The following is a 14665-nucleotide window of genomic DNA, read 5'->3' as shown; positions in this document are numbered from 1 at the left end:
CCCATTGATACCAGGGAGGTCCATAAATCAGCTGCACAGCGATAGCACAGCCCTCACGGTGCTCATTATGCATCCTGCTGCTGGAGGAAAGCACCACCTTTGGTGCCAAGTACATTAGGGAACATGCCTGGGTTTAAAAAACCTCCATGGGAGGGAATCACAACATTTCTACAGCTTGGCCTCTTGCATCACAAAAGCTGAGCATGCTCCTCACCGTGTGTCAGGCGGGTGATAACAAAAGTCCAAGGTCAACAAACAAAATGAACAGCTTTAAAACAACAAAGCTGTGCTGGGGTTTGTGTACAGTGTTTGTTGCCACAATCTGGCCCAGAGTCACCATTTCCCTGCCAGAATGATGGAAATATAAATAGGGGCTATAAACCCAAAGTATTTCCAGCTCATACATCCAAAGGATAGAAATTATAGTCTCTTAGCAAGGAAAATGTTCGAGGGTAGTGAGGTAATGGGACCTGGTTACAGAGCTCATTTCTCTGAAAATCTTTAATACAGCATGGAAATTTTTCAATGTCCTTGATGCAACCTCTGTTAACTTGTAAAATAATCCCTTCTTTCCGTGGAAAAGCCCCCTCCTTCGAGAATGAACTGCTGGGCTCCATTTTGGGAACCATTTATTTCCAGCTGCTGTTTCCAGATATTTTTGAATGGCTTTGAAGACAGAGTGTCAGCAAGGAATAAAATCTGGCTGCTTGAAAGATAATCCATGGCCTGTTGGCTTACCTAGAAAGGGCCTCACTTTCCTGTGCATTAGCTGAGGGCTGCTGCTGTTGAACCATAGGAGTCCAAGCTCCAGTCTTGCTAAATAATATTCTGGAAGTCCATGCCACAAGTCACAGCAGAATATGAGGGGCTCTACTCATTTGATTAATTTCATTGCTATGCCTGCCCTTCACTTGTTGACTCATAGCCATAAGAGCCTGGGATGTGCTGCGTATGTAGTAAACTCATTAAAGGGGGAATGTGTGTCAATGTATGGATGTGTATGAGAGCTTTTTGAAATCCCTTATGATCTTCCCACCCACTGGGCATTGCTTCAATACAGAGCTCAATCGTCAGGAAACAAACTTGCTCCCTCATCTGCGTTGCACATTGCAAAGAGCTTGCCAAGTACGGCCAAGCTTTTAGAAAGAAAAGAGAATCCCCCCACCAGTGAATTTATGACCCTTGGCTCTGCTTGTGGCTTGTTCCTGTGCATGCCTGAGTGACATGGAAACTGCAGAAAATCTGTTTGGCCTGTTTCTATGCTCTCACACTTGCAGCTACGTTGGATTTTTCCTTTTTTTCAAACGACTAGGGGGTTTTGTTGGGTTTGTTACATTATAACACAAGCAATACACCCTGAGAGGCCCTAGAGAAGAGCAACATGTGTTAGCGAAAAGAAAAGGGAAGATGGTAAAGAAACAAGGAGTGGTTAGAAGTGCTTCTGGAGCATTTGAAAGTAAAACACCATTCTCCTCACCTCTTCCAGGTCTTTCAAGCCGGATTTTGTCCTGATCCGCCAGCACGCCTACAGCATGGCTCTGGGGGAAGACTTCCGCAGCCTCATCATCGGCCTCCAGTACGGCGGCGTCCACACAGTCAACTCCCTCTACTCCATCTACAACTTCTGCAGCAAGCCCTGGGTGGTAAGTGATGATCCAGCTCTGCTGCGTGTCAGCACTGCACAGGAGATCTCTGGCACCAATAGAAAGCCCAGCTCACCTTCCAGGAGTTTCAAAGGAGTTGGTCTCTTTAGGTTAAAATCTAAACAACCTTAGGAGTCCAGGGAGTCGTTGGAGGAAAAATCTACCAGAACTACTTCTTTATCAGCCTCTAGTTGTATCAAGATGCCATTTCTTCACCCTGAGCAGGATGTTTCCCTTGTCCCAGACTCAAAAGGATCACCAAGAGCTGATAGTGCAGCAGCACCTAGATTTCTTGTAAGGCGTGGGAAGGACCCACATGGGAAGAAGTAGAGAAAATCAGTCCAGTCAGGGTCAAATCACCACACATGTAGTTCTGCAACAGTCTCAGACCAAAATGCAGTATTATCATAAAGTGTTGGTTCATTAAACCTGAAATACTGCACCTTGCAAAGACTTAGGCTGGGTCAGCTCCTGATGAGGGCAGGGCAATATTTTGATATTTTGCACTGGAAGCTCCCTTCACCCATTCTTTAAATTTTGTCAAGTTCACATGAGAATCTCAGAAAACCTTGAAAAATATTATCATTGTATTTTCTCAGCCCCAAATCCCCAGTCGATTTCTATGACCAGCTCCAAGGCAGCTGTAGCTGCAGAAGCAGGAGAGTTGGAGAGATAATTTGGCCATGAGCCACAAGAGTAAGGCTGTCCATGGCAGCACCTGCAGGAGGAAGTCAGATCCTGATACCATTTTGGAATTGTTGTATGTGTTTTCCGAGCAGTTTTGTCCCAAAATATGTTCTCTGATCACTGATGCTTCCAGAATGAAAATTTCCCTGCATTCTTCAAAGGAGCAAACTACAGCTATATGGATGTGAGAAGGAGATAGGGCTTTCCAATATGAAAGTTTTCCATGGAAAACTTTTAGATGCGTTTTCAGGAATTCCCTTACTCATTGAACAAATTGAGCTTGGGGTGAGATGGAATTTTTATAGCAAATGATAGCTGTCTTCCTCATCGCCTAATTAAGTGGGGTTTTGTTGTTGTTTTTCTCCTTGGAATAAATATCCTAGTGGTCCTCAGTGCGTTGGTTGGTAGCTCAAGTCCAGATGAGGTCTCAGACTTTTATTTGCATGACTGGGCAGTGTTGGATTTAAGTAATTTCTTACTAAAATGGTACCGGTGTAATAAACAGAGTCTTTTCAGTTTTCACCCCTTTTACAACATTTGTGGGGTTTGTTGAGACCAAAAGAAAGATCTTGTCTTTTCCAACAATGCTGTCGTGCAATAATCAGGGTAGTGAGAACAATCTCACTTTGCCATCACTGTATAGGTGGGCAATGCACATTTGACCTCAGTTTCCATTTGATTTTTCAGTTCCAGGCTCAGTACCTCCTCACTGTTTCTGACAGCTGGTCCTACACACAAGTGCATTGGCCCTGATGACCAGACAAAAAGCCTCCACATTTACACTGCCATGTGGTCAATTCCATCTGATTTTGGGGTGAAGTCAGTCAGGGCTTAGTTGACACTTTGCAACTCATGCCTTGTAATTATGTTTCTGATGGTGTGAAGGGGCCTCAAGATGCGAAAGGCCTATATTTAGGCATCTAAAATAAAAGGAAACAAACAAACTTAGCACATTAAAAAAAGGAAGGAAAAAAAAAAAGCAGTGCTGGAAAGGCAGTGTGGGAGAACTTGGCTCTGCCAGCAGCTTGGCTCTAGCTACTCTGGGTCTGGTTGTGCCATGCTTTCCTCACAGGGAATACAGCTGGCACAGACAGCCTTCCCAGAGGAGTCAAGGAAACCACTTGCAAACAATTTAAACAGGTTTTCAGAGTGCCTCCTTTCCTTGCTGCCCCTGCACACCCATCACTCCCAAACCAGTGATTGCAATGTGCTCAGCAATCTAAGATTGCATTGAATGAGAAACGTTCAGATGGTATTTAAGCTCATGGAGAGATTGCAGGGGGGTATTTGAGGGCAAAAAGCTTCACTGGCAGCAGAATCAGAAAATTTTGGTTTTGTGATAGCTGGGAAGTGAGAGATAGGGACACTTTGGTGCACGTTCCACTTTGATTGCAAAACAAGCATCTTGAAATAAGGGATCTGCATAACAAAGATTACTGGAAACTTTTTGGATCTAGAAAACAGTTGAGATGCATGAAGAAATGAAATTGAATACCCCTGGGAAATGTGCTTTTCACTCTCATTTTTTATTTTCTCCAAAAACGGTTCCATTTCATAGAAATGTTTATGATTTTGTGGAGGGGGACGAAATTGAGACTGCTTTTCCTTGGCAGTTTGCAACCACATTTTATTCTCAGCAACTCTAATTACAATCAGCTGAGTTTGGTTTTGAGTTTACTCAAACATGCAGCCCCATTTTTAATGACGTTTTCCAGGTTTCCAGTTCTGCAATACAAAAATTTCTTTTAAGATTAAAACAGGCACAGTTTGAATTAGATGTTTATGAGAGAAAAGAAAAAAGTATTCAGGGAGTCTCACACTCTGAGAGAAACATCTAAGAAATCTAAGATGATCCCAGAACTATTGAGAAATAATACTACAAGCACACTAAGCACATTGCTTCAAGGACCAATAGTAATTTCTGTGTTAGAATTCTAAGTTGAAGTCCAAAATACAGTGGGAAGAATGCTCAGAGTAGTACTCACACTGCATGCAGGTAACGTCTGTAATTGCGAAGCAACTTCTGCATCTTTAAGGCAGCAGAAAACATGAAGTTTTTCTGACAGTCCCCTCCTGAGTCCAGGGACTCCTAGCCAAACTGTTATTGACTGTCAAGGGATATAGGCTCCCTGATGACCTAGGCACTTTCAAAATGTGTGAAAGGCCTTAAGATGCTCTGAATGGATCTTTTAATTTCTCTGTAAAGACTCCCTGCATGTAACTGTTCTCCAAACAGTCAGGCCAAGGCATTTCCCTTGCCTGCGTGTTCCAGGTACCTTAAACCAGGCTCTGCCTTCCCCCATGTGTTATCTGTGGTCTGGATGCAATCTCACTAAAACCAGTGGAAAGACAGAAAGCCAGAACTGCTGCCAGCATGTGGAAGGTGTGGTTATATCTAGCAGAGCTGCTGACAACAACATTCCTACCCATCTGCATGGGGAAATGTTACTTGAGCTCTGTTATCAGGTATCTCAGAGGCTGCTGCACCACTTAACATGGGAGTCTCTTTGTCAACATCCTGTCCCTGAGAACTGGTAAAAAAAGAGAAAATGGGAGGAAACTGTCCCATGAGGGGCAATACCAAAGTCAGATCTTTTTGCAGGCTTGGCCCAGTGACGAGGCTCCCAGATGTCTGAATCTCTCATCTGAAACACTCGCTATTTCAGCAACAGCCAAGAGCTGTATGCTTCAAAAGGAGCAAGTCAGAACATTGTCTATCAGCTGCACAATTGTTCCAGTTATTTTGTTTGAGCTGTTTTCCCAGGATAACTGTACATTGCCTCAACATCACAATGTCCATGGTTCACCAGGGCTGCATGCACACACAGCAAGGGGCATGGGCTGTTCTCAGCCAGAGTGTTTTTCCTTCTCTCTCTGTCTCTGGCTCATTGTGTTTAACTTTTAAGCCCTGTTTGCTCACCTTGCTAGTCAAAACAGGGCTTTATTTTTCTTTTCTAGAATGTGCAGGGCTAGTGCAAGTAGTTAAGAGAAGCAAGCTCTCCTCCTTTCACAACATCAATACCCTCCTTGCCAACAATAATTATTCTACATTGGGAGTTTTTCCTCTTATCTGCTGATGCATGTGAGGGTGGTGGTGGTGTTAGTGATGGGATATGCTGCGTTTTGATGTTTCCTAGATTTTCTTTAAATGCTGTGTTTTGAACTACGAGATCAGGAAAAGGATTCTTTGCATTTGTCTGCAAATCTGCTGGCAGCTGCCTCTTCAGCATTTGGCCTGGGTCTGGCACACACCTTGCAGCCTAATTTTTTTTCACAGTGACTGCATGCCAAGATTTAACTCTCAAAGGGGTTGTTCTTCTCCACCAGCAAATTAAGTTTCAACTTCTTATGTAGCAATTCTTTTGGAGTCCTTAGACGAGCCCAGTAACCAGGAGAGAAGCCTTAACAGGGCTACTCAGCAGAAAACATCCTCAGTACCTTTCTCTATCTGCAATGTAACCTTGGTGTTGTGATTTAGTGCATTTACTGGCTCCAGCTGTTGCCCAGAAGTGCTCAGAACATGCAAGACTAAGCTGCTAGTGCATTTGTGAAGAAAGGGAGCTTTCTTTTCTTTCCCTTCTTCCCTAGATGTCTGTTTTCTTCCCTTAGGTGACACAGAGATCTCCTTCAAGATTAATACATCCCTACCTTTGATGGGCAACTTGAGAAACTCATGCAAAGACTTAAAATCTGTCCTTACTTGGCCCAGGGTGGAGACCTTTATTAATTAACTTGATTTTGCCTGATTCTGAGGGGCTTGGAAACTGAATTCAATTTATAAACTACGCTATGAATAGGAGTCAATGGAGAACTCAGATCTATCTACCAGCTCAGCAGGAACCAATTCCCAAACACTTTATTCTCTTATGTGGCTGCCAGTCCAACCACTTCAAGTCATGCCAGTTCAGCACTGGGGTAGCAGGGCTGTGTCTAAGCTCCTCCTGAGATTCTGGGATATGCATCACTCTTACTCTCTTTGGTATATGAACCCTACTTCAAAAACATTTTCTGTCATGGTTATTAGGTTTCCCCCTTATAGTTTTGATTTTTTTTTCTCTGTGTGATGAATGATGGATTGAACAGGGAGGCTGCAGAGAACGTACAGAATGGTCTGCTTGCTTCACAGATGGCTGAAGTGGAGCAGGAATTTGCTGTGATGTGTTACACTTCTCTCAAGGTTTTGGAACCTGAACAGAAATCAAAACTCAGTCCTACCATGGGGAGCTTTGTGTCTGGTTGGGCACAACCCTGCAGGGTAAAAGGGTTTATAATGGTGATAGTGGTGATGATGGTGAAGTTCATGCTGATGGGTGGGGACAATAACAAATGTTCTTCCTTGTGTGTGAAATGCCAGTGGCTGCTGTCCCCATTGATGTCATACTGCTCTCTAGATACTGCCCCTCACAGAGTGGGGCCTCCCTCAGACCTCATGGTAGACGGGACAGGGACAGGCAGATGAACCCCTCTCTCTTCATCATTCATGAAGGGCTGTTGGGGGCCCTTGGTTCACTATAAATGTCAGTTCTGATTAACAGTGGACTCTACTCCCTTGGTCTGACACTCAAACCCTCTTGTAATCACTGTCCCTTAGCAGCTCTCCTGCCCTCCAGCACAAAGTGCCTTGCTTGGATTTGGTTGTGAGGAAGAGATCCAAGGGACAGCTTTGTTTTATTTGGTCTCTGATGGGAGTGGTGGCACTGATTTCCTGGCTCTATCCTCTACTAAGAAAGGCTCCTCTCCCCAGCTGCATTTTGAATGCAAATCTTGTTCATAGTAGATCTCTAAGTAAATGCAAACTGATTCCCTTCTGGCTCTTGAATCCCTTCTGTGCTCCCTTAGTCCAGGTTTGTGTACATAGGCTGGCTTGGCCATGAATAAATACAGCAGCATCATATTTTCTTGCTGCTCTCAGGTCAAGAAAGCAAGGTGGGAAGGACATGATAACATTTCTCTCACCTCCTTCACCACTATCAGAACATTTTGCAAGCATTTGCCTGTTGCACAATGAGTCACTGACATCCACTGTGTCTGTTTTTTGTTCCCCCTCCCTCACCCCAAGTTCTCTCAACTCATCAAAATCTTCAACTCGCTGGGCCCTGAGAAGTTCCCCCTGGTGGAGCAAACGTTCTTCCCAAGCCATAAGCAGATGGTGAGTAACTTTGCTTTCTTCTGATGCCACTATGGGTGAGGTGGAGACAACAGATGCAAGTTGGACCCGGGAAATGGTGGCAGGAATGCTGGGAAGAGTCTGAATTTTGCTTACAGAAGAATACTAGCTAAAAAGTGCTGTGCAAAAGGCACTGCTTGGGAACCTCTTTCCTTTCTTGCCCAGCCCTCCCCTAGGTCATGTAAGGACCCTGAAAAAATGTACAAAAAGGCTCAAAGGCTCAAAACTAAAGCAGAATTCCATTTTAAAACACAGTCAGCAAAAAGCTCATCCCTTAGAGCAAAGAATCACTCTATTCAGATAAAGTGGATTTTCCCTACTCATGGAATTGTTTAAAAATATTCTGACAATTTGGAACATGGATCCTAAGAGATGTTTGTTTCACAATGTTAGCTTGCTTGGTCTGTCACGTGCTCACCATCCATGAAACATTTATCAACCTGAAGGTACTTGGGGTAACCTGGTGTTCTTAAAAGAGTTTGTTTCAGCTTCTCATGTTTTCTTTGCACAGTGCTTTGGGGTCTGGTCTTTCTGTCAACAGCTGAACACTCAGTGCCCTGTGTGACTGCTGGGCACTGTACCAAACTCTCAGGGCACCTTCCAAAGAAATCTGCATAGGTGCCTTTAGTCCTGGAGAACATGGCAAAGAGAGGGGCTTTGTTTACAGCTGGTCATGGCTCTTTTTTTCCCTGTGTTAAAGGAAAGACTAGTCCTTTGTGAGTTTTTGCTCCCAACTTACATCCATGAATTAGTGGCTCTTCCTACATGGCTGAGGCTTTGATGAAACCCTGTATGAACCATGACCCTTTCTGTGACCACTGGCTGGCTGAGCTCATTTCCCAGGCTTGACTGTGAACCCAAGCAGCATTGCCAGCCTGAACATGACGGTTTTTGAGATGTCAAACTAAGGCTCAAAAATATTCAATCCTGTCTTTTGTCACACGCTTGTTGCAACTGTGGGCCAGCCACAACACAAAACAGGGTGTAGATACATGATCCTCTAGTTTCCTGTGAAAAATCCCACTGCTGCCTGCTAGGTAGTCAAATATTTTAAATGCCAGTCCTTCACCTCTCTGTTCCAATACTGTCTCTCTACCTGCGCTGTGTAGACTATGGCACCTCCATGCTTCACAGGCACATCGTGGAGGTAAGTACAGTCATGAAGTTATATTATCATTTAAGACATAAAGAAATGGATAGTCCTTAAACAATGTGACAGTGTTTTGCACATTTATAAGATTAAGTAGTCACATAGCTGTTGCATTTAATTACTAATGATTTATGAAGACGATTTTGTGACATAAGTAATACTTCGGGACAGTTGTGACTTGGACCACCATTTCAGGAACAGTATTTTTTGAAGACTTGATAAAGGTTATCATTGCAAATAAGTTAGCACTTTTAGCACATTTTTCTTGTCTGGCAATCTGATTCTTGGTTCTGCAGATGTAGATATATTTGGTACCAGCAAAGTAGATTGGTTAGCACTGATCTTAATTTCACTTATTTTCCATCTTTGTAACTAATCACCTACTTGGAGATGCTATTACTTACTTCCAAAAGGGTACAGGAAGCCTTTTAAACTGTAGGTAATCTCATATGAACACAAGCACTACTGCTGACATGCAAGCCTGAGTAATCTGGTTTAAATCAGTCACTTCCCAACAATTTACAGAGCAACAATCCACTTGGGCAAGTTCAGGTCAGCCCTTCCCAGATGACAGGGGTGGTCTGCCTCACAGAATGAATCTTCACAACTTATAAATATATTTTCTGGGAGCATCTTCACAGCATCCTGGGTTGTGAGTGTCTGAGAGGTCAAGTGTCTACACCAAGCATGCTGCATTACAGTCATCACCAAATACCTGTGGAAGTTGCTTCTCCACTGTGCATCAGCTTCTCCATTTGTCAGATAGAAATATACTGATCCTCTTTTGCCACTCTTTCTCTTCACTCTCCTGGAGGTATTTCCAAGCTGTACCAGTGAGCACTCATAAAACTCAGTGTGTTCCTTTGATGGGTCACCCCCTGGAAGTGTTTATAACGAGTGCTATGGTTTTACCTCTTTGCAATGTGACACACTTTAAGCACTTAAATTCTCACACAGGAGACCCTCATCCTTCTATATCCAAAACTTTCCAGAGTCTACTTTCTAAACCTTTGGATTAAACAGAGAACAGATTCAAAGACCTCCTTCATTCCTTCATCTCTGTAGAGACTATATTTTCCAAGAGTAAAACATGAGATAAAGAAGGTTTCTAACAGGAGGTCCATTTTTGTGAGCATTTTAACTTATCTGAAAATGCTTTTTCTGAAGCTACTTTCCCACGAGAACAGGGTATTTTAAATCAGCCTTAAACAGTAAGCCTAAAGAGAGGACACAAGATTCTGACATTTCACAGCAGAAAAGATGAACCTCTCTTCCCTTTGCCATGGGCATGCACCTTTCAGACCTCCCCATAATGTTCAGTTTTCTGGAAATAAGAGCAATCTGGTAAGTGTTCTTCCAAGGACCTACTGGTGCTACAGCCAGCCCTAATGAGTGCCTTGCTCTGTACTGACCTCCTATGGCCAATTAACAACTGGGAGTCATTCACTTCAAAATGGATTTTTTGCCTCTCCTGGGCTTATGACCACAATAACAATTCTTAGAGAGAACAAGCTCTTAAAAAGAGGGGGGGATTCCTGAAGGGATCTTTGCCAAAGCACAAGAATTACCAGAGGTGGAATATCTCCTTTGGGACCAATAAAAGGGTATCAGGAAGGGGAAGGAAATTAAGAAATCCAGTTGCAAATCCATTTGTGTACATTTGAAGTCGACGAAAACTAATATAAGTGAAGCAGAGACAGAATGTCTGTGATAGAAATAAAACCACTTTACTGTTTAGAATAAAAGGACACTATAAAAAGTGAACATTATGCAACATTACCTTAAAAGACAATATACATTCACTGAATATAAAATTTATAAATAACATGGAGGAAATCTGTAAACAGTGCTAGAAAATTTAGCAACAAATACATTCCTTCTGGACAAGATTTTTCACATGGGTTTGGTTCTCTCCCCAAGTTTCCGTGACTATCAGGAACAGCAGAGTGGCTCTATGAAGGAAGGACAGTGTCAGAGAGAAGGAGAAGCCAGTACAAGCAAAACAGCAGCAAATGTTTAGTGGGTTTTTATGTTTTTTTCTCAAGACTGGTAGCCCCAGAAGTCACTTACTCTAAAAAAAACCAAAACTTTTTGCAGTTCCCTAAATTCTGTTCTGTCCTTTGAAGCTATAAAGCGAGCAGTATTTTCAGAGACACCTGCAAGGATGGAAACCTGTTCTCATGGAGGCCTTTATTTCCAACAGTCTTTACTGTAAAAACACAACAGTATGTTTCCCATCAGCATTTCACTCTGACAAGTATAAATGGGATACAATGATAGATGTATGTTTTAGAATAGTCCTACCTAAAGGGCCACGTAACTCTTCAAAACATGGGAAATTGAGACTTTAAAATGGCATTTTTTTCCCATTCAGGGGAGGTAGAAGCCTCCCACAAGAGGACTTTATTTAAGAAACTCCATGCACAGATCTCCTCCTACTCTCTACCCCCTCCATTTTGGAAAAGGCAAATAGAATCTAACCTTTCCCAAACCTTCAATATCTATTTTTGTCATTTTAAAGGGGAAAACACTCTATAGCAAGTAAGGGAAAAAATATGCATAGGAAACTGAACAGCTTCGGTCTAGATATTAGCTATGCACTTTTAAAAGTATTTTTAATAATGTTTGTGTGTCTAAAGCATGGTGGCAGGGACTGTGTGTGTAATCCAGGACATCTCCATTGGCAGGCAGAAGTGACTTAGCAAGGCAGAAGAAAGGAGAGCTGACAGAAAGGAAGAAGTCTTAGAGTCCAATTTAGAGCCTCTTCAATCCATGTAATGGCTTCTACTTCAGGAGTGCCTTCAGGCAGGTCCTTAATGCAAGCACAAGCCCAAGAAATGCATGTCCCTGATAGCATCCACAGAAACAGAATAAAGAAGCTTCCCAAAAGAAATGTATTTTCATTGGATTCTTCCCCCTCCTTTTGGCTTCACATTTTGAAAAGCCTTAACAACTGTTTCTTTACACAGCAAGGGCAAAGATTTGCCACCAAACCTCTGCCCTTGCCAGTCTAGCTGTCTGCATCTCAGATACATTTTACTGTCTGCAAAACAAAGTGGGAATATGCTTCACTTTCTGGTAATGCATCTGCTGTTTTGTTGTTTACAAAGCACAAAGCTACATTATATCCTACGTAGGGACACAAGTCCTGATAGTATTAGAATGCAAATATTTTCACAATAATTTGAGTGCAATACTGTGATGTCTCAGCTAGCTAAATGAATCAGTGACAGGTAAAATATGCAAAGCTGCAGTTTAATGAAAATTCAAATCAACACTTTACTGCATGGAGGGGCATTTTTGTTTAGCCTTCCAAAGCTGTGAGAAGTGGCTGCAGCTCAAAGAGACACTGGCTTTGCCAAGTCACCTTGAGCTTGAGGAGGGCCACATCCTGCAACTCCAAACAATGCAGACACTGAGGGTGGCTCCATTCTGCCCCCAGTGACCCTCACAGATTTTGTCAGCCATGCAAAAGTCAAACAGAGATTGTTCCACTGGGCCCAAAGCCCAAACCCATATTTTGCCAAAAGGAACAATTTTCTGAACCACCACCTGGTCCTGTGACAGGTGTCATGAAGCACCCTATTCTCCCTCTCATCTCCAACCCGTTATTTAGGAGTAGTCACAGGGAAGAGGACTTCTGAGAAATGTTCCAAATCTAAATCACAGGAATAGACTTTCAATGTGTTTGTGCTGCATTGCCACTCAGAGCTGCTGGGAAAAAAAATATATGTAGCAGACCTGGGCACTTCTTACAGCAATTCTGTGAAAATGCCCTTCAAAGTTCATGCTAAAAATGAAGCTTTTTGCTGCAACAAGTCATCCAGAAAATGGGGTGTTTCAGAGGGTGTACATCTGGCAGAGCTCTGGTAGCACACAAGGAACTTAAAAACACATCAGGGCCCATCTCAGACACCCATTCTTTTCCATTTGGCAAAGTGGTTCTAAACAACTCTCCAGTAACTGAGGTCACTGATTTGTAAAATGCTGTATTACCCCAAGCTGGAATCACTGCAACAACTTTTTCCTGTTCATGGCAGCTCTGCTTTCTAAGTGGAATGAACAGAAGATATATCGAAACTTAAGATAAATAATCATAATAATACAAAAATGAAGTTAAGCACAATCTTCTCCCTGCCCAAGCCCTCCCCATCCAAAACTTAAGTCACGCATTTTGTCAGCACCCCTTCTTCACCATCATTAAAACTTAAAATACTTTTATTTGATAAGAAAAATTATATTATAGTTTTCTTAATAATAAAAAACCAAAATAGAATGAAAAAAACTTCTCCAGTCAACAGCAAAGCACAAGACAGTAAGGCTTCTCCTCCCACATGACTGCAGGACATGGTATGAGCACATGCACAGGGCTATGCTTAACAGTGCCTAGGGGGAAACGCAGCACTTGACACAAAAGGAATCCTCCGGGCAGCTGAAAATTTTATGATCCCAGACAACACTTATTAGAAGACCACTTTTCCTTGCCTAGCCCACACACACACTTCCTTTCACCATATAAACAAACGCAGCTATTGTAGCTGCAGGGGAGGAACCGTGGTGCAAGGAGTTACAGAGGAAACAATGACTGTAGCCACTACTGCAGATACACTGGAGCTTCAATATCTTAAAAGCGACTCACTGACTCGGAATGTCAATATTTCTGTCTTTAAAACACAATCAAACCATTCTTTTGTTTATAACACCAAAAAAATTCCACATCCTGTCAAAAATAGCTTATGTCATTACGTGTATATACATCTTAGTTCAGCAAAACACTATTTTGGCAATATTTCTTTTAATAATATGAGTTCTAGCAAGTCTCCCCTTTCCCTCTTGCACATGATTGATTTACAGTTGTTATTGTTGCATCTGTTTGGCTTAAGGTGTTCACAAGCTGGTTTTCCTGTCGAAGCTAAGCTGCAAAAATTTCAGGGGCCAGTGCTGCTCAAAACAGGATAGGACAACCCTTCTTATGCTCTGCTGTAGTTGCATTTACCTCCCTGAAAATAGGGGATGGGTTTTTTGTTTTTGAAACAACAACAAGAATACAAAATACTCTCTTTTGTTCTGGGTAAAGCCAGAACTTCAAATGTGCTGTTGCATTCACACTGTGACTGAATTAGCAAGGACAGCCAGTCAACAATGCTTTTACCAGATGATGTGGTCAGACACACCAGGTAAAGTCTCCCATTGCTGGAGTCAATCACATTGCCAATCTCTCCTAGAGAGGAGGATTTCTTTTGGATGTCATTTTGTCCATAGTTTAGGCTGGGTTTCTTTTCATTTTCCTTCGTTTGCCTGATTAATCTGATTAATGAAATCTGTTTCCCTTAAAATAGGTTTTTCTATGTATTTTCAGCACTTAGTGCATGAGGAGGGGTGATGGGAAGCCAGCGCATAGAAGAATACAGTGCCTAATTGGCATAGTTTTTAGATTTTTGTTTTCCTAAAAAAATAGAGATTATATTGCTACAGCTAATGATACATGTAACAGAGCAAGAGCTCCATCTTCTTTTATTTTTTTCCTTTTTTTTCCCTCCCATTTTTCCCTCTGGTGTGCAAAAGTAAGCTCCCATATGTTGTCTGATCAGAATGAGTGGTATCAAAAAATGGAAAAGGTGATTAAAAATTCAGTAAGGTAGCACAGACTTTTTTTCTTTCCTTTTTTTTCCTTTTCTTTTTTAAATGTTCGAAGTGCTAGAATTTGCATGAAAATAGGCACTAATTTCATTGTCATCATCACGATCTGGTAAGAGTTAGTGTCCAAAGGAAGATCAGCCACAAGTAAGGGAGAGGGGAGATAAGGAAAGGGAAAGCTGCTCAGGGATCTGTGGCATTGATTATCGTTTTGTCTGGAGGTGCCCATCCTCTATACCAGCTGCAGTAGCCTTCCACCCTCTGGATGCAGGCATAGTGCTTTGCTTGATATCCTGAGTGGCCGAAGTTGGAGAGCATGTCTGTCCAAATGCACTCATTCTTGGAGGTGGCAAAGCAGGGCAAATAGTAGCAGGGCCTAAT

The 14665-nt window shown here is 42.4% G+C and overlaps 2 protein-coding genes across 7 annotated transcripts in view; one reads left to right on the top strand and one right to left on the bottom strand.

Moving 5' to 3' along the window:
• The window catches only part of SYN3 (synapsin III), a 191732-nt gene that overhangs the window by 56847 nt on the left and 120220 nt on the right, over positions 1–14665 (top strand). For all 6 annotated transcript variants that reach the window (XM_077178502.1, XM_077178503.1, XM_054631625.2 and 3 more), the window contains 2 exons: positions 1487–1643; positions 7390–7479. In XM_077178502.1, the coding sequence (XP_077034617.1) occupies positions 1487–1643; positions 7390–7479 (247 nt within the window). The remainder of the gene's footprint in view (positions 1–1486; positions 1644–7389; positions 7480–14665) is intronic.
• The window catches only part of TIMP3 (TIMP metallopeptidase inhibitor 3), a 37585-nt gene continuing 33269 nt past the window's right edge, over positions 10350–14665 (bottom strand). The window contains exon 5 of the mRNA XM_054631627.2: positions 10350–14665. Coding sequence (XP_054487602.1) covers positions 14468–14665 — 198 coding nt within the window. The 3' untranslated portion in view covers positions 10350–14467.

This window comes from Agelaius phoeniceus, chromosome 5, assembly GCF_051311805.1.
Source record: "Agelaius phoeniceus isolate bAgePho1 chromosome 5, bAgePho1.hap1, whole genome shotgun sequence".
In the NCBI taxonomy this organism is placed as follows: Eukaryota; Metazoa; Chordata; class Aves; order Passeriformes; family Icteridae; genus Agelaius; species Agelaius phoeniceus.
Note: the sequence above shows the minus strand (reverse complement) of the source record. Positions and strands in the feature narration are given on the sequence as shown.